The sequence below is a fragment of the Falco cherrug genome, chromosome 5 (assembly GCF_023634085.1).
Source record: "Falco cherrug isolate bFalChe1 chromosome 5, bFalChe1.pri, whole genome shotgun sequence".
Classification (NCBI taxonomy): Eukaryota; Metazoa; Chordata; class Aves; order Falconiformes; family Falconidae; genus Falco; species Falco cherrug.
Genome location: NC_073701.1, coordinates 37,232,242 through 37,250,679, shown reverse-complemented (window position 1 = coordinate 37,250,679; position 18,438 = coordinate 37,232,242). Strand labels below are relative to the sequence as shown.

The 18,438-nt window shown below is 40.6% G+C and overlaps 1 protein-coding gene across 3 annotated transcripts in view; it reads left to right on the top strand.

Moving 5' to 3' along the window:
* The first annotated feature begins 1,120 nt into the window (after window positions 1-1,120).
* Window positions 1,121-18,438, top strand: part of LUC7L2 (LUC7 like 2, pre-mRNA splicing factor) — a 35,586-nt gene continuing 18,268 nt past the window's right edge. The window contains exons 1-3 of one of the 3 annotated variants that reach the window (XM_055712503.1): window positions 1,136-1,471; window positions 9,800-9,870; window positions 11,609-11,703. Coding sequence is in view for 2 of the 3 variants with exons in the window: in XM_055712501.1 (XP_055568476.1) it covers window positions 1,411-1,471; window positions 11,609-11,703 (156 nt within the window). In the remaining variant the exon portion in view is untranslated. Of the gene's footprint in view, window positions 1,472-9,799; window positions 9,871-11,608; window positions 11,704-18,438 lie in introns of all 3 variants that reach the window. The other 2 variants (XM_055712501.1, XM_055712502.1) reach the window with 2 other exon arrangements.

Below are 18,438 nucleotides of genomic sequence, written 5' to 3'. Positions count from 1 at the left end.
CATGACTAAAACAGTAAATGTGAATATTAAAGAAAAAACAAAGCTGGGACGTGCTGAATAGCTGGGGGGCACTGGGCAGGGAATCTTTTCCTAAACGTGTTATAGAAGACTCCAGTCAGAGCATTGCATCTTCTCTGTAAGTCCTTGTGAAATCCAGATAGTCGGCGGTGGGGTTTTTAATGGCTTTTTTTGTTGCCCTTTCTCTACTTGTATTAAGCTAACCTTAGGAGTTGAACACGACCCTGGCTGTGGACGAGAGCCGATCGTGGCGACAGGCACTGGCGGCTTTTGGGCACTAGATGGCAACGCCGTGGTTAAGAAAGGGATACTCGCAAAATGCAGGCGTTAGAATATAAATTGTGAAAAATGTTCTTTTTGAGACTGGTTGTTGGCGCTCTGGAAGTTGAATTAGCTTCAGTTTTAAGGGAGGTGCGCTAAAAGGCGGCTGTTGCCCTGGCTTTTCTCACCAACGCGACCGTAATTGCGCTGACGGCTTGAGGGAACGGAGCTGCACACAACGGTGCCGAACGTCACTCCCACGCAGGGACCAGTCCGCGAGGGGCAGGCTCCGTCAGGGCTAGCGCTGACACGCGCACCCACGCTCGCTCCGTCGCCCGGTGAGCGCGGCCCAGCGCAGGGGACGCGTCTGTCCTGGGGACCAGGCGGCGGGGCTGTGAGAGGCGCCCCCTGCGCAGCCCAGGCTTCCCGCCCGCTTTGCGTTAATCCCAGCCACGTGCTTCGGCACGTTACAACCGACCGCCCTGCGCCTGCCCCGGCTGGGTTTCGCCTCGGAAAGGCAGGGACGGCCCCCACCGCCCCCTCCCGGCGGGCCTCCCTGCTGCCCACCGCGGGCGCGGCCACTGCGGACCAGGCCGCGCCGCCGCCGACCCGGCGGCCGCGACGTCACAGCGGCTGCGCGGAGCCGCTCGGCCAATCGGCGCGCCCCAGGGGCCCAGCCCGGTGAAAGGCTCGACGGCCCAATCGTGGGCCTCGCAGCGCGGTGCGTCACCGGCCGGACGCCGCGCTTGGTGGCCAATCAGCGGGCGGCCAAGGCCCGCTCGCGCTGACGTCGCGGAGCGGACGAGGGTGCCTAGGGCGCGTGCGCGCGGGCTTCCGTTACCGCTGGCGCGCGCGCGTGGCAGGCGTGAGAGGAAGCGGGAGGAGCGGAGGGGGGAGGGGAGGCGGCGGCGGCACGGAGGCCGGCGCGTGGCAGGTTTCCCGCTCCGCTTTCCACCGGGAGCGCGAGACAGGCAGCGCCCGCCTGCCCTCCCCGCGGCGTCGGGGGAGCGGCTCCGCCCGGGCCCGCGAGTGACGCGAGGGGGAGGGCTGAGCGCCGCGCCGGGCCTCGGGCCTTGTAGGCCGCTCTCGGCGTGACTCGGCCGCGCTGCGCCGAGCCCTCGCGTGCTCAAGATGTCGGCGCAGGCCCAGATGCGCGCCATGCTGGACCAGCTCATGGGCACGTCCCGGGACGGTAAGTGCCCCCCGGCCGGGGCGGGGGAGGGGAGGAGGGGGCGGAGCTGCCGAAGCCCCTGAGGTCACGGCGGTACCGGGCAGGCCGGCCGGCCGTTCGCCGTGATTGGCAGGCCCGGGGCCTGCTCCCTGCCGCCCCCTGCGGGGCGGGGCCTGCCGAGGCCGTAGGTCAGCGGCGGGGTGGGGGCCTTCGGCGCTGCCGCCCCCGGGGCTCGGGGGAGCCGGGCGCCACCTCCACCCGGGGAGCTGCCAGCGCCAGCCGCGTCCGAGTGGCGGGGGGCCCTGCTGGTGCTTCAGCTGCCGTTTAAGGCCCGCTCCCCGCGGTACCCGGGGCGCGCAGCGGAACTGCGCCTCAGAGGGCGCGCCCGCGGAGCCTTCCCGCGCGGCTCACCTCTGAGGGAGGCAGCAGCGTGATAGATTCAGATAGCCGAAAAATTCCCCCCAGCCAGCAGCTGCTTCAGTAGAGCAGGTTTTGGTGGGTTTTTTTTGGTGGTGGGTTTTTTGCGGTTTTTTTGTTACTATAATTTTGTCTAAAGTCTGACCCAAACCATCATTTCAGTCAGCAGGTGGATATGGCTGCTGCTTTCTGAAAAAGAGTGTAGTTAACCCTAGTGGGCAAATTTTCTTAAAAAACAAACAAGCCTCAAACAGCTAACTAAAAGCTTAACATCTAGAGGCAGTAATCCCAAGGGGGAGATACTAGATGTACAGTCAGGTTTCAGATCATGCTGCGGTCACATAGTGAATTGAAGATTATCACTGTGTGAAGCTTCTGAGAATTTTTGTCAAAGTGCGTGGCAATCAACATGAGAGTTTGAACTGGAAGTCGCCCATCAATCCAATTAATTTGGAGGCTGCTAGAAAAAAGCAGTTCCTTTTATGCTGTGTAGCATTTTATTTATAAACAAGGGAATACTGCGCCCGAGCGTAGACAGCAATTAGAGATTATTTAAATGTTCTGGATGTTGTACTCACTCTCACAAATGTGTTACATGTTTATTGAAGCTTAGTGCTGAATTAATGGTTACCTGTTTTACCATGCACAGAGTAGGCTGTATGAGCTGGGATGTACCTTGTACGTGCCAATCATCTATTGGTACTGGGGTAATGTGATTTGACAGCTTTTTTTAGTGTAATCTAGAACTTTAAATAAACGTAACTAGTGTTTACATACCTAGTATATCGCTAATGCTTTCTGCTAAGTGCTTATAGTTGTTTTAAACAAAGGCACGTTAATCTCATTGGAAAGCTCCTGTTCTGCAGAGATTGCCTTCCAAAGCAAGACTGGTTAGTGAGTAGTCATCATGCAGGATCTGATTTAGGGTGTTTTTTGTTTTACCCCAGAAGATTTGTTGTGGCTGTGCATGTCTGAGTGCTTGGCAAAGTAACATTGTGCTCGTGAAACTCAAAGTCTTCCCAGTGTTGGCACCTAGATTGCTGTTTCAGAGCTACCCTAAGACGACTCAGAAGGTTTAAAGAGCAGGGGCTGTTGTAATTTTTGAATGTGTTTTCTGTTGGGTGGTGGGAGAAGAGTGGGATTTACCTGTGACACTTAAAAATGCTAAATGGCTAAGATCTAAACCAGGAAAAGCAATTTCAGACTAGATTTCCTTCAGCTTTATGAGAAAGCAGTTATTTTATTGATAATTGTATTCACCCTCCCACCTGCCCTGTAATACCCAAACTGCATGGGGTGAACTGTTCAGAAACTAACTGGCTAGAGAGCATTTAAACAAAATTGGCAGGATGGGGAAGGATAAGGAGAAAAGACTGTTTGCAAAACTAGCTTCCGTTATTGAATTAAGTGGGGAATTGAGGATCTCAGTGTAATACCATTCTAGTTTTCTAAAAAAAAAAAAATATTAAAAATTCAGTGGAGCAATATTTAAATGAAGTGTGTACAGGAATTGAAAATGATCCCTTTTTTGCAGACCTGGTCCTTAATAAATTCAAGGCCAGGCTCAAGGTCATTGAAGGATTGCTAACCTTGAGAGTAGTGGGATTTGGGGTTGTTTGGGGTGGTTTTTTTTATGTTGCTGCCACCTTTGATAGATACTCTGTTTCTAGTAATATGCAAATTGCAGGTTTTCATTAGAATATGGTGATTTTTTTTATTTGTTTATTTCTTGGTAGGCCATAGCTCTCATTTCACCACTTGTCCCCATTGCCTTTGATTTTCCTCTGCCTGGCAACACAATAGAGTTTAAAATGTTTTTAAAATAAAAAATCTTTCTTGGGTGGTGTTTGTGGTTTATGTTCAGAATTACCAAAGTGCTTTTTACTTTCCTAATTAACAGTTTTATACTTGTACAGAGTTTTTGGTTTTGGGGGGGGGGGGGGGAGGGGCAGGGCAGCAGCAGCGGCAGTTGTTTTTGGGGTTGTTTTTTTTTAAGGAGTCTAGAATGTGCAAGTTTAAAATTCTTACCTATATATACAAGCAGATCAAACATTTGAGCTCTTCAGTGGGAACAGAATAAACTCAGAGGTAAATTCAAAGCCAGTAGTGGTGGCTGAATACGTAGTCTGTATTACTTTATGGGGTTTATAGTATCATTTGTAGAGAAAGGAATGTGCTCTGAAAATGGTTTTGAAAATTCCACAACGAGATGCTCAAACATGGTTTTAGGAGATGAGCTGTAGGCTGTTAATTGTGGAAGTTTGTGCACGCGCGTTATAACTGGTGTCCCTGGGGCTGGAATGGAGAAGCTCAGAGGACGTAGTTATTAAATGTTTTTATGGATTTGCTGTTAAGCTCTGAGAACACCTAGAAAGCACAGTTCTGCATTGGTCAAATTGATTCAGGAAATATCCACTGAGTTGTAAGAATATTTATGAAAAATAAACTGTAAGGAGCCTTTTAATTTCAAATGTAGCTGCCCAACATGTGGCTGTCTAGCAGTAAGTATGTAGCTTTGGGCCTGCCCCTTGCTGTATCCTCCCCCAGAAGGCCCTATGCTTGTGGGCCGGAAGAACCAAGAGCTTTGTCACTTGCTTTGGCAAGTGGCCTGCTTCCTCCCTTGTCTCAGTTTTGGCAGTGGGATAGACGCAGTTGTAGTCACACAGTGTCACTCAACATGTGATGAACTGCTGCCTAGTACCTGCCAGGATCTGAGGTTCAGGCAGCCTCTTTGCCAGCTGTTCAGACCAGTGCCCTGCTGCTCTGTGCTTGCCTTTGCTCATGTGACAGACACCTGACAGAAGTGAAACAGAAGGGACTTGGCAGATGCTCTTCAGGAGTTTCCAGTGCATTACAATTCTTGGAATTTATCTGGGATATCTGAAAAGCAGTTGTATTGTTAATGTCAGTACAATGAAATCATTCTGTAAATAGCAGGTATGCCTCTGTTACAAACCTCGAAAAGTATATTATTTAAAAACAAACTTTTTTTTTTTAAATACCTTAAATATACCTAACGAACTTCTCTTGCATGCTTCTCTGACAAGAACTGGGGAACTGGATTGGGTGTCAACCATGCCAAAAATTCGAAAAGTTAAAAAACAAAAAAGGCAGCTTAGATTTTCGTGTTTGTAAAAAGATGGACTAATTTAATGGAGTCATGACTGCAGACTGGAAAAAACGCTTCTCTGAAGTATCATTCCAAGTACTGATAACCCAACGTACTTAAAAAAAGAGAAGCTTAAGTAAATATAAACTACTGAATATGTTGTGTGGGTTTCCCAAATATTGAGAAATAAGGAGTGCTGAAGACAAGTGCTAATCTTAGGTATTTAGATACAAATGTTTTCTTCATACGGTTTTTTACTGTTAGCACTTAAACTAAAGGAGTTTTTATTACATGTGTCAATAGGTAAAAGGTTAGTTCAGTTTGAATTTATTGTTAATGACCAGAGCTGCAGGAGCTCATCACTCAGAAGTATTAGGAATAAGCTTATAGAAAAGTGATTTTTATTTTTTTAATACTATTTTTCAGCTGTAAAATTGAATAAATATGCTTAGGTAAACGCTGGTTTTGCCATTCTAGAGAATAGTCTCTAGAAAACAGGAGGGATCCTTACAAATAGGATCCTAACTTTGTAAAATAAATAGTCATTTACAAATTGAGCAAAATGTTATCGATTGATATTAATACCATAGGATTTTTTTTTTTCTTCCCCAGAATATAGCTGAAATGAGCAAAGATTGCCAAGTTTTCCTTAAAAAGGCTTGATTGTAAAGATCCCATGTTATCTTAAAACAAGTTGTCTTGCTCAACTGGTTTGTTTTCTGACAGGTCAGTGACCTGCTCTGCCTTCGTGTGTGAGGAACGGGTTAGAAGCAGAGGGTGGAGCAGGATCATTCTGACAGTAGTGCAGACAGAGCAGATCCAGCTGGCCCTGAAGCAACACATCTTGAAATTGCTAAGACCCGACTGTCACAAAGAAATGTGGTGATGGTTTTGGTTTGTTTGTTGGTTGTTGTTGTTTCTTTATAATTGTCACTACATCGAAATTAGGTTATAGTCTACAGCTGTGAAAAACTAGCAGAGTTAATTAGATTCTTCTTAAGAGACAGGTACATTTGTGTGTGCTTCTGAGACTTACATGTGGTCATGGAAATGATACCACAAGCATCTTAACAAATATTGCGCTATGTGATTAAGCAGAAAAATCTTAGAAGCCTCTAGATACACAGAACCTGTATATATAGTGCCAATTAACATCTCTTTTGTTTCACCTGCTAGCTTTTTGAGCCAAACTGCTTTAAGTCTTTACTTCTGTACTTCGCCTGTTACTAGTAAAACTCTTGGGTTTTTTTAATCATCATCTTCTGGCACTGAAACTTAAAATTTCGGTTTTGCATCTATTCACGTCTTAATCAGCTTTTCTGTTTTGTGCTAACCACTTCAGTTATGCTTAATAGTGGTTATTAATGTGTGACTTCTCTGTCCTCCTTGTTTGGGAGGAGTTGAAGTGACACCCTTGTGCTTATCTTAATCATCTGCTGTTTGTTTGACATGCTGTATATGGAAACAGAGGTGTCATTTAGAACTTGTAACTTATTTTTAAATTTTTTAGTTTCCATATGAGATTATTGGAAGAGTTCTCTGTGTACTTAAGGATGGGTAGTGAGTTGATGTTGGCATATTCAGGGTACATAGATTTTGTTTTGCACTTTGCTTTACACTTGTGTGTGGAAGGTGGTATGTGCTTTTGAAGTTTCAGTATCTTGTACATTACTGGAGGACCACTAGACATTTGGGTAGCCTCAGGCTGCGAGCCAGGTTAGGGAGCCAAGGGCCTCAGAGAGCTCCTTTTTCAAATATGGAGCAGCAGCAAAGTAAAGGCAGAAGAAAGTATCTTGTATACATAAATTTCTGGAAAACCTACCCAAAATGTGGAATTGATTAACAGCTCAGAAATCTGAAAGTAGTAGCAACACATGAATTTCATTAAAAGGTTCTGTATTTGTCAATCAGGAGTGATCAGAAGGCTTTAAGAGCAATGGTCATGTTTAATGAACTGTATTTGCTGCCTCCATTATAAAGTTCTAGTACTCTAGCCCTTGAAAATGAGGGGAACAGGGAATGACAAGGGATTTTTCTACTCTCGATTTGGGACACCATATGAAATGACATTTATGAAGAAGCACATGGGTATATTCATACCTCATTGAAAATCACTCCTGTATTTGTTCCACTTGTAACGCATTAACGAAAAAATAGTTTCATTATTTTCTGCATTCACAAGTATTAATTCAGTCATAGTGTAAAAAACAAGCAGTCCTACTTGGAAGTATATTGTTCTAAAGGTGTTACAGTAAAAATGCATCCAGTGTTAGTGACAATAATATCAGAATTAGTTGTGTGTAGCATGGACAGGATCTTCTGTCACTGCATGAGCCTCAATTAAATAATGATGTTGAATACTTGTTATACAGGCCTTGCTTTGCTGATGAAGTTTGACATGAAGTCTTTATCCTGATAGTCCACCCAGTTAGTAGCTCTTCCTGAGTAAAGCTTTTGGAGTCTCTTGCCAACACGTTGAGACTCATACTTCAAAAACTTGAGTGGAAAGCTGGTTGGTTTTGGTTGGTGTAGCCTAATGCAGGAAGTCAACAGCATGACAATGAAATTGCACGTTGTTGTCTTTGCATGGTTTGCACCATTAATTTGCGATTAGAGGTGACAGTTGGATTATAAAGGGTAATTCTCACCAATGCACTGGCATTATTGTTAGTAGTGTATTATGGTAAAATAGTAAGAGGTGCTGGATCAAATAAATCATTGTTATAAGCATTTTATAATGTTGTCATTGTTGGTATGTAAATGTTCATTCTGCTGGTTTGTGATCAACATTCCTGTTCAGTGTATTTTAGAGGCTTGTTAATAGGTTAGACTTGGGAGTTCAGAATGAATTGTATAGCACAAGTGCCCATTGTGATCTTAACTTCTAGATGGTTCCTTAATCAGCAGTTTGCATTGGTCTTGAATACTGATGTTACTTTTGTAGTCAGCATGTTTAATACAAACTAGAAAATTTCCTTTAGAGACTTTACATTACTGCCATCATCTTAATGTTTGTCGCTCTAGTTGTGTGGTTTCTTTATGCTTATAAAGGATATAAGATATGCAAGTGTAGAAATTGCCTTGGTATTTGGCCTTTTTTTCTTTTTCTTTTCTTTTCTTTTTTTTTTTTCCTTCCTGAATTGTTTCAATTGTGTTTTCAAAGTTCTTTATTCATCGGGAAAGTAATCTCTTACAGAAATGTGGTTTGGGCCAGGTACTTTCAGTAAAACTGAGGCTGCTGCTTCTTGAGGAATATTTAAATTTTTCTGAATCTCCATACAAATTTTATCAATCATATGATGTGGTTTGTTTTTTTTTAATGGAGAAAAATCTAATTGGAAACACAGGGATGGCTTATAGTAATAGGTGTTGACTCCTTTAATGCCCTGGTAAATTAATTTCTTTAATGAGCATGAGTTCTAAAGATCAAGTAGTTGAACACTCCGCTGTTCTTCAGAGGCAGGGTTAAATAAGTTGCTATTCTGAGCTAACTTAATTATTTACCTATGAAAATAGAACTTGTAATAAGGTCTGAAATATCAGTCGTAGTGGCCTCTTTACAAACATTTAAGGATACTTCTAAAATTTAGGTGATCACAGCTACATGGTACCTAGATGTTATTATTTTCTTACAGAATATAGAAAGCCTTTTTTAATACTCACAAACATTGCTTAGCATTCACACAACTGTTTGACAGTGCGAGTGTATCAGCCTATGTACAGTTTGACAAAGAAAAGCAGCATCTTGGTTACCTGATGTACCACTGAAGTCCTTGGCTTAAGAACACATCTATTCACGTTCTTTTAATTCTTAGAAGGCATCTGCAAAAGTCTCTTTCACTATAGGCTGAATGTCAGGCATATAGTGGATCTGTAGATTTTATTCCCTGCCCCCCCCACCTCCCCCCAGCAACCTGTGTAGACCCCAGGTCATCACCTACTCAAGATGATTCGTCTGTTAGGGCAGCAGCAGAATGCATCCTCTCTGTCTGCCAACAGGTCTGTGCTATGTAGGGGTACTGAGGCTCACAAAATTCATGAAGAAGTAAAAACATTTTCCTCTGAGGTTACCAGACTAGGGAATGAGCTGCCAGAGGGACACAAAATTCAGTCATTGTTAGGACATAGTATATGGCACCTTTTCCTTTTGATAAACCTTTCCTTCTGAAAAGGCATAAGTTAAAAAGAAATGGGAATGTATGGAACTGCTTTTCATAGAAAGGAAAAGATAAATATCTGCGTGTTCCGTGTATGGGAGCTTTTCTGAAAGCCTCGTAAATACTAGACCAAAGGCACAGTGCAGAAAGAATAAACGTTGGAACCGAAAGGTGGAATGTGTTCTTGAGGCTGTCATTGATCAGTTTCTGCTACCTTCCACACACCACACACACCCCCCCACCCCACCCCACCCCCCATGTTGCCTTACCTCAGTTTGGTAATTGTGATTATCACACTAGCCACTTACACTTAGATGAAAACAGAATGTATTGCAGCTGTAGCATCAATTCCTAGTTGTGGTAGAGGTGTGAAAAAAGCTACGTCTAGATGTTGAAGTAATTTGTGAAAATGCTGCTTACCAACTTAAGGAACTGTGAGTCTTTCAGCAATTTCTGGTCTTGGTAACTTCTTGATTCCTGGTAGGTTAGTGCTATGAGGCAATCAGCTGTATTTTTTAAAATACTTTTCTTAATTTTGTTCATGTGTCTTTGTATAGAAGAATCTTTACAGTCAACATGTATTTCTAGATGCTGTGTTAAAATTGCTGGCAGAGTCTATTATTCTATACAAACTGAACAATCTGGCCCCTTGTTTTATTTATAAAGGTTCAATGTATCTTTGCCTGCCTACATCAATCTGCAAGGGAGTGTCAGAAAGGCCCCGCATTCGCCGAGCCGTGAGTTATCAATAACTTTTCAGATGTGTTAATGAATGTGGAACAAACGCAGTTATGTGTTTAAAAAAATATGGATCCACCTCCTAAAAGCGGAAAAAAACCCAAACAAAAAAAAACAACAAAAAAAAGAAAGGAAAGGAAAACTCAAAACTCTTTACTGCAGTAGCAGGCATGATCATAAGGGGAATGCTCTGAATTTTTAGTAGTGTAAGTATAACTGAGCAGTAAGTTCACCTTCTAGAAAACCTATTGTTGAACTGCTTTGAAGCTGTCTTTAGCATGTGGATTACAGGTTTTAACTGTTTTATCCTGCAGACAAATTAAACATGTGGTGTTTTTGGAAACTTCTGTTTGCTTAATAAACTGAAACTTGGCCCATCTGAAAATGTTATATATTAGCATCCTATGCATAGAACTGATATTTAAAAATCTGATGACATAATAGTAAGAAAGGCTTGACTAGTAAGAGATTGATTTTTTTAATTCCCTTTTGTTGTCATTACCTCAGTAATGAATTTGGCTTCTTGAATTATTTAATAGATTCAAACTTCTCAGTGTTAGAGGTCATGAAGCCTTAAAAAATCTTTAATAACTGCAAAATGGATCTACACTCTTTAAAATATTTGATGAAATGGAAAAGGCTGCTATCTGAAGTCAATGTATGTCTTTTCCCCCCTTTCCCTGCCCTCAGCAGCCCTTCTTGCTTCAGTAATTCACCAGTAGGTTTTCAATTACTCGAGATCTTAACAAGTTATTGTGTTTTAAAAAATTAATAAATAGATACCTCCTGAGAGAGAGTAAGATGTTTTATCATGCCTGCATCTTAACAACAAGAGAGCCATAGCAGTCATCTCTCTTCCAAATCTCAAATAGTGACAATTATGTTATGACTCGATGGAAAAGATATTTCTGGCCTAATCCCCAAAATACCAGCTGTTTACATTGTTCTGAAGACTTTAGGTCTTGCTCCAAGATGGGGTTATTTGAACTTACAATTCGACCTCAGTGTGTCGGCAGGTTGGTGCTTCTGCTGATGCAGGAACTGCAACCCGCCATGAAGATACAATTAAGATGTTCCCAGCCCAACAAGCAGCATGTAGAAAAGAAAAAAACAAAACCCAAAAGGCTTATGATACGGAGATGTGCAAACATCTGTAAAATAATTTTGCATATAGGCTATGTCCATATGTTTGACTTTTTTTCAGGTTTGTAAGCATTTAAAATCATTCTTCTGCCAACTCTTTATGCTACTCCCATCAGAATTAAGAGGGTGCATTGCATCCAAGAACAAAATCATAAAATGAGTATCAGGTGGGATTCGGTGAAGACTCAGTGTGTATCATTTTCTGTTTATGAGGCTGCTTTTATATGCTAATTGTTGCATAAAAATACACCACTATTTCATGCAAAATCTGAATAGAACATTATATAGCTCATTTAACAAATGCTGTTGTAGCAAAGTGTTTTTAAGCTAATGTTGTCTTTCTGGTTTCAAGCACTTTTCACCCTGCATTTTTGAAAGGGAAGTGTGAGAGGTATTTTAAATAGCATTATAGAGCATTAAAACACGTATTTGTGTTTTTGGTGTTATTTGGCAAAGAAGCATATAGTTTAAGTTCTAGTTTCCATAGACCTTCACTATGTGACAGGGCAGGGTTAATGCTTTGCATGTAACCTGCAGAACATGCCTGGCTTCCCCAGATTTCTAATGTGGAATGTGCTGATTTCTATATTGCAGGTGACACGACCCGTCAGCGAATCAAATTCAGTGATGACAGAGTGTGCAAGAGCCACCTTCTCAACTGCTGCCCTCATGATGTGCTCTCTGGAACTGTATGTACCTAAATCTTGAGTTTTATTTAGATAAGAATGGAGAAATCGAATCATATGTGTTCTCTGTAACGTCTCTTAATTTCATGGTTTTCAGCAAATATCTTTTCTAGTGCTCTCTGGTGGTTCAGAGAAACTTCTATAAACAACTGATTTACACATTATGAGGTTAATTTTTCAAAGTTTCCTGTTCTGTATGCTAATAATTACTTGCAAATTCAACATTGTTTGCTGTAACATAAAAAAACTTTAATGAAATAGGTAATGCCACGTACATGAATTGCACTATAGCAAAGTGGTTTTGAGCTGGTACAGTTGCAACTAGTAGAAAAAAAGGAAGTATTATTTGTGCATAAATCGGGAAATTACTTTCTCACTACAACATAAAGTTTTAAGAAAGCACCCCACACAAATATTTGTATAGTGAAGAGAGGTGGGGTTTTTTTCTTCAGAAATATTTTAGTGAAAACATTTGAAAGTTCAAATAATTACATTTGTAGAAGCTGAGATACATTTACTATGATAGTGATGCTTATTGTACAATATCCAGTTACTGTGCTGTTTTCACAAATTCTTTGGCAGTTTGAAAACCTCGATTTATGGCATATTAGTAACTTGTTTGACTTGGATTTTTGTGTACTCCGTAGTAGTGGTTCCTCTGAGGATAGCAAGTAAGGGACTTTGACACGTGCCATAACTTTGTAGTGTGCCCGTGCTTTATCTTGTGGTGCCTGATTAAAGTAGTACATTCTTTGTGAAAGGCAGGTGAGTTATGTTGCATTGATTATTTAATCTGATGTTCCGTGACGTTAGAATAATTAACTGTAGAGAAATGTAGTATGATGCTATGCAGAGTCTTGTGTGCCTACAATTCTTAGTGCTGTGCTTTGGTAGCTTTTATTGATGTTGGCACATCTTCTTACCCTGTGGCAGAGGGGAAAGTAAGTACTGGAAAACCTGTCTTAAGGATTATTTGAAGTGTTACTGGTTGTCTGTGCTGTATCATTCTGAATGGCTAACTTGACTAGAGCCTTTGATGAAATGCAGAATGAAATTAATTTGCAAAATGGAAAACTGAAATATGTAGACTTGGTAACTGATTTCCCTGTCACCTGGCCTCTAACATGCTTTCCAAGTAGCTGTGATTTGAAATTGAAATAACATTTTTGGTTGATTGAAGGGTCTTCAAAGGTGCATGCATACACTACTTCTGTTTGTTTTACTAATTTTGATACTTCTACTGACAGGTCAACAGTTGCAGTCTGTCCATCCTTCTTCAGAATCCCTGCAAAAGTATGCACAACTGTAATTTGCTGAGAAGCAGGGACAAAGAGGCAAAATAAAGAGTAGAATTGAACTAGAGAACTTAACATTTATCTTAATTAAAAAAGGCAGCAGAATAGAAAATGCCCAGTTGTTGAGCTTCCTAAGTCTTGCTGCTTCCTGATATATTTTTTCCCTATCCTTAAAAGACATTGCTTTTTCTTTTGAATTGCAAAGTTCTGTCACATCACAGAAATCAGTTGTCTTGAATTTAACGTGGTGTGTTTGGCATATACTGAAGATAATTTGCACTGAAGATACTGCATGTTGCACATAATTTCCTTACCTTCAAGTAGTTCTTTTCAGTAAGTGATAGCAATGTATTGTGCCTCAATGCATATTTAGTTTTATTTTTAACTTTTCTGTGCATTACTGCCGAAACAAAATGGGGGGGGGGGGGGGGGAGAAAGGAGAAGAATGTGTTCCTCTTCACCCATCTGTTACGTTGTGCAGTGTTTTGGTTGTGTGATGAGCAAAATAGCTCATGGATGGGGGACGATACGGGATATACCAGTATGCTCTAAAAACATACAAAATCATTGGTCAGAATCCATAAGAAGATACTGTTAAAAGATTAATTTTACAGCTTTTCATTGTGGTCTAATTTCTATAAGCAGAGATTTCTGGAACAGCTGTCTTTAAGAAGTATGAAGTGTTTATCTTTAGAACTTACAAAGTTGTAGGTATCATGCCAGTAATGCCTCTTATGGTGCAGACCAAGCACGTAGTTTGAGCCTACTTACCCAGTTTAAGTCCTGAAGTTCTCATCTGTCTCATACTGGATTCTGCTGCTGCTCTTGGAGTACTAAATTAAACAGCTTATTCAGTGAATATGAATATCCCTCTCTGGTTTTTTGTGTTGTGTTTTGGGTTTTTTTTTAATTTTGTTTGGGTTTGGGTTTTTTTTTTTCCCTCTTTCTCATCATGATGCAGTTAGTCACCATACTGCAAAATGTGTTCAACGATGCAATTCTGGGTCCAAAAAACCAATGACTAGTTTAATCCTTTCAGCGGGAGTAGTAGAAAGGGACTCGTAAGAGACAGGCTTTATCTGACCCATGTGATGTTCTGCTTTTGCCTCATCATGGGTCTGAAGAAATGGATCTTCTCTCAATAGCAGTTTTTAAAAGGGCAAGAAGGATGTAGTGTGACTAAACAGTTTATCATTGTTTTGGAAAATGACTGGAGTTTTCATAGGAAAATTTTGATGCATTTGCATGTTCAAGGTCTGTAGTTAACAAAGATTGAGTGAATTTTTATTTTTTTTAATTTAAGTCCAGAGTCTTATGCTTCTGAAAGAATAAATTCTCTGGGGACATACTGGAAATAACTGGACATTAATTGCCCTTTTTGTGTGTGTGTGTGTTTCACAAGATAGCGCAATTCTTACGAACTGCGTATTGCTGTTCCCATCTGCAAAACCCAGACTTCTGTGCTGTTCTGATTTACCCACGCTTTCAAAACCACTCAGGAAGGACATTCACAGATAATGCAAGAGAAACAGAATGACTCATATGAGTAGGCTCTGTTAATTTAGTGTGTTCTTTTCCTTAATGGCCAAATGGCCAAATAACCAAAACTCTGCCAAGGAATTGATTTCTCTTGACAATAAAATCATGTTCCCCAGGCTGCTATGTATTGGTAGAAGTAGTATGTGTATACTTTTCTTAAAAGATAGGAGACTTTCTCTTTGTTGTCCAGATTTCTGCATGCGTTATCTCTTCTATTGTTAGATGAAGTGTGCGCTTATTTTTAAGAATACTATGCAAAGTCTCTTGTTATTTTTATAGACTCCTGCAGAACATTTGCAGTTGGTATTTTCCCTCACGTTTCTTTGATCAGATTTACCTTCTGGTTAACATTAGAAACATTTCAGGAAAAAAGCATCCATACAAATTAGTAAAGTTTTGAGTTTTACTAGGAAAACTAGGTTGTCTAGGTTAAGAACAATGCACAGCTTCCTATTTTTTTGAGCTTGCTTTTGCACTTTTCTATGTCTTGCTCCCTCAGAGTAGTTTGTATTTAAAGGAACAAGAAAATTATCTTGAAGGGAACCCTAAATATTTTATTTAGGAGTGTAAAGCCATAAAAAAATTTTATGTATTCTGTAATTTAATTCTTCTAGCTGCTGTTGCCAATGGAACAGTTCATTCTGTATCAGTTACCCTCTTATTCCACTTTTCTGGATAGACTTGTCTAGTCTGTTAATGAACTTCAATTGTTACCTACTTAAATCAGAGATTTGGGTTACATTCCTGTTTTATTTTGTTTCATTTTATTTAGGGACATGGTTTTGTGCTGCTAGGTTTTGTAGACTTGAAAATTTGAAGTCAGTCCATCAGAGGTGTCTTAGTGCCTGGCGGAGATGATTTTGTGTCACTTTTTTGGGAGAAACAGAGAGAATACGGGTTGGGATTTTTTTGTGGTCCACTTTTAAGGGCAATGGGAATAATGAGCTACATGGAAGGTATTGGTAAAATAGTGTGTCCCAACAGCAAAAATGTAAACAAAGATAAAATTGTTGCATCCTCTTGAAGTTTATTAAATTCTAATTCCAAATCTGTTATGCCTTGTGATTATCTTTTTATTTGAAATGTGTTTTGAAGCTTGTGTGAGACAAGCAATAAACTGATAAGATCACAGAAGTGATGTTCTAGTCAAGGTTGTAGAACGGTGCCTGTTCAGAACCTGCTTTTGACAGTGCCTCTTACAAAAGCTCTTCTATTTTTAACTGACATTTTTTCATGCTTTGGTGCTCTGCTTCTTTTTCATAATGATCGCTTGGGCACTGGTTCACATGCATGTCAGTAGTTTTAAGAGTTGGTTCATCCATTTCCAGTTGAGAATTTTATAACAAGAGATGCGTAAGACTTTGCAAATCCTGGCTACTGGCACACTGAATAGTTTACCACTTAGCAATTTTTATTTAAAATCTTTTGCCTTAAAGGTTTAACACTTTGGCAGTTTTTTTTATCTTTAATAGATGCTGATGATCGGGCTTGTGGATGTTTTGAGTTTTTTTTCCAAGTCATGGTTCTTGATTTGTTTTTCATCGGTATTACAAAAATGTTTGTTTATATTTATCTGTATGATGAGATTAGGACTGAAGCTTTGTATGTAGGACTCAGATGACTCCCTTGTAATGGTACAAACCAATTAAGCACCATTCTCTGCATGTAAGCTCTGTGCTGTCTTCAGCAGGTTTTACAAGATATATAAGAATGTGTTTTCTCTATCTTTGTATGTTTCTGAATTAATAGCTGAGTACTAATGAAAACTACAAGGTGGGAAGATTTAAAGCAAATACCTTTAATAGGTTAAAAGTAGTAATGTCCTGAATATTTATAGTAACCCACTAGCTATCTTTTATGAGCCCAAGCAGTTCAACGCTTCTGCAGCCATCTGACTTTCTTAGTAGCTTGATTGTGCTTCCTTGGTGAAAAAAATTCACAAATACTGTACGTGGTCTTGCAAACCATGGTTGAGGAACTCCTTTCTCCTCAGTGAATTACCTTTGTATTTATGTGTATTTATTGAAGAACATTGCTTCTTGCATTTTATTTATGCAGACTTCAAAGTATGCCCTGTCAGCTCAGTCCTGAACTTAAGCCTGTCTTCAGGTGCTCATGAATTTATTGCACTCAGCTCTTCAGGACTTTTGCTGACTAAAACCGTATTGATTGAGACGTTGGTTTAGCAACATACTTTAATACATGATTAACTTTAAGCTTATTAGGGATGGAATTCAGCTCCAGATTAAGACATCTAAATTTAGGTTTCAGCTGAGGAGCTAGGCGTGGAAGCTTGCACTACAGTCAGAAGGGATCCTAGGCAGTGGAGCCCAGAGGAAGATTCAGGTCAACTGACACTGGGTATCCCTCTCAAGGTGGGCTGAATCCATTTAGGCTCACTGACTGTACTGTCTAGATCTCCTTTTACTGTGGAAGAGAAGTTTGGGTAGTTGACACATCTGCAGATAGGTGTTAGGAAGGTGTTTTAATCTGGAGTTGATTTCTTTGCCAGTACTCCTGTTGGCTCAGTGGAACTATTTCTATGCTGAAAACCTAGATGTGCCAGTGTGATTATTTGCTGTGGTGTTACAAAAAGCAGGCATTCTTCTGGAGGGTATCAGATTTTCAGTTCAGAACTGATTTGATCATGTAAATTCAGTTTCACAAATGAAATCAAATTAGGCTTGCATGAGCTACCTCAATTTGTAGCCTTCAGCCCAGTGGTGCTGAATTGTAAAGTGCTTTGTTGTCCTAGCAAGTGATCATGACAGTCTCTTAAAACATATTCTTATTTCTTTGACCAGTGCCAGGAAAGTGAACTGATTGTACCATATTCCACATTAATGGGTTTAATTTATCTAGGTGAAGGGTGGTTTTGTTACTCTCTGCATGGTTATCTAACTGCAATGTTAATATGTTACGTAGGCTATAAGACAGATTACTACGTGAACACTGAAATACCTCATTTGAAAGTGAGAAAGACTGCTGCTATCTTTGTCTTTCAGTGAAGATCTATTCTAAGGACCTGAAGTCTTCAGAAGTGAGAGTATGGTTAAAGGGAGAAATGTCTTTAAAATAGTATACTTCTGAAGATACCTGGAATTATCAGTGGTTGCTAAGGTCTCCAGTAACTTAGTAATTTCTGCCTCTTTTTTTTAGATCAGCACTGTTTTCCTGCTAGTGAAATCCTACGAGTTCTATGATCTTAAAGGCTCCCCTTCTGAATACGTGCTGCCTGTGAGAAAGGATGGGCTTTATCACAAGTCTAAAAATCTGTCAAACAGAATTGTTAGTGCAAATGAAAAGTAATTTTCATAATAAGGAGGATCTCAGCAAAGAGTCCTAACTGCAGCTTCTTGTTATCAGTGGCCAGGGTGTTCTCATACAGACCCCAGCGAGTGCCTTGGCAGGTTGATAAAGGGAGAGATCAGGTTGCTCCAATATACGTTTTCCAGTAATGTCAGAGCTTCCTAAACAATCAATCAAATCCTTCTCTTGCTGAATGTGAACTGCTTTGGTAAAGGTATCTTTATAGCTAGAAAGAATTCTTTACATAAACACCACCCAGAGTATCTTCTTTCAAAACCTATCAAAGATCCATGCTGGGTTTAGAAGCATTGATAGTGTGTGATACTATGTCACACTTGGCTCAACATCAGCCCTCTGTGTTTTAAGTAGCTTTGGCTTTTCTGTGTTCTTTTTGTACTCCATAGAGTACATTCAGCAATATAATATGGGATGTCAAAGGAATGTGTAGTAGTAGTAAAAGTGCCAAAATGGGAATTTTCCTGTAGGTAGCTCAAGATCCAAAAAGCAAGCTGCCTTAATTTCATGTTCCAGAAGCAGTATCACATCAGAGTTTAGTCTCAGATTCAGTTATTAGTGTCAGCTACTCTTGAGTGCA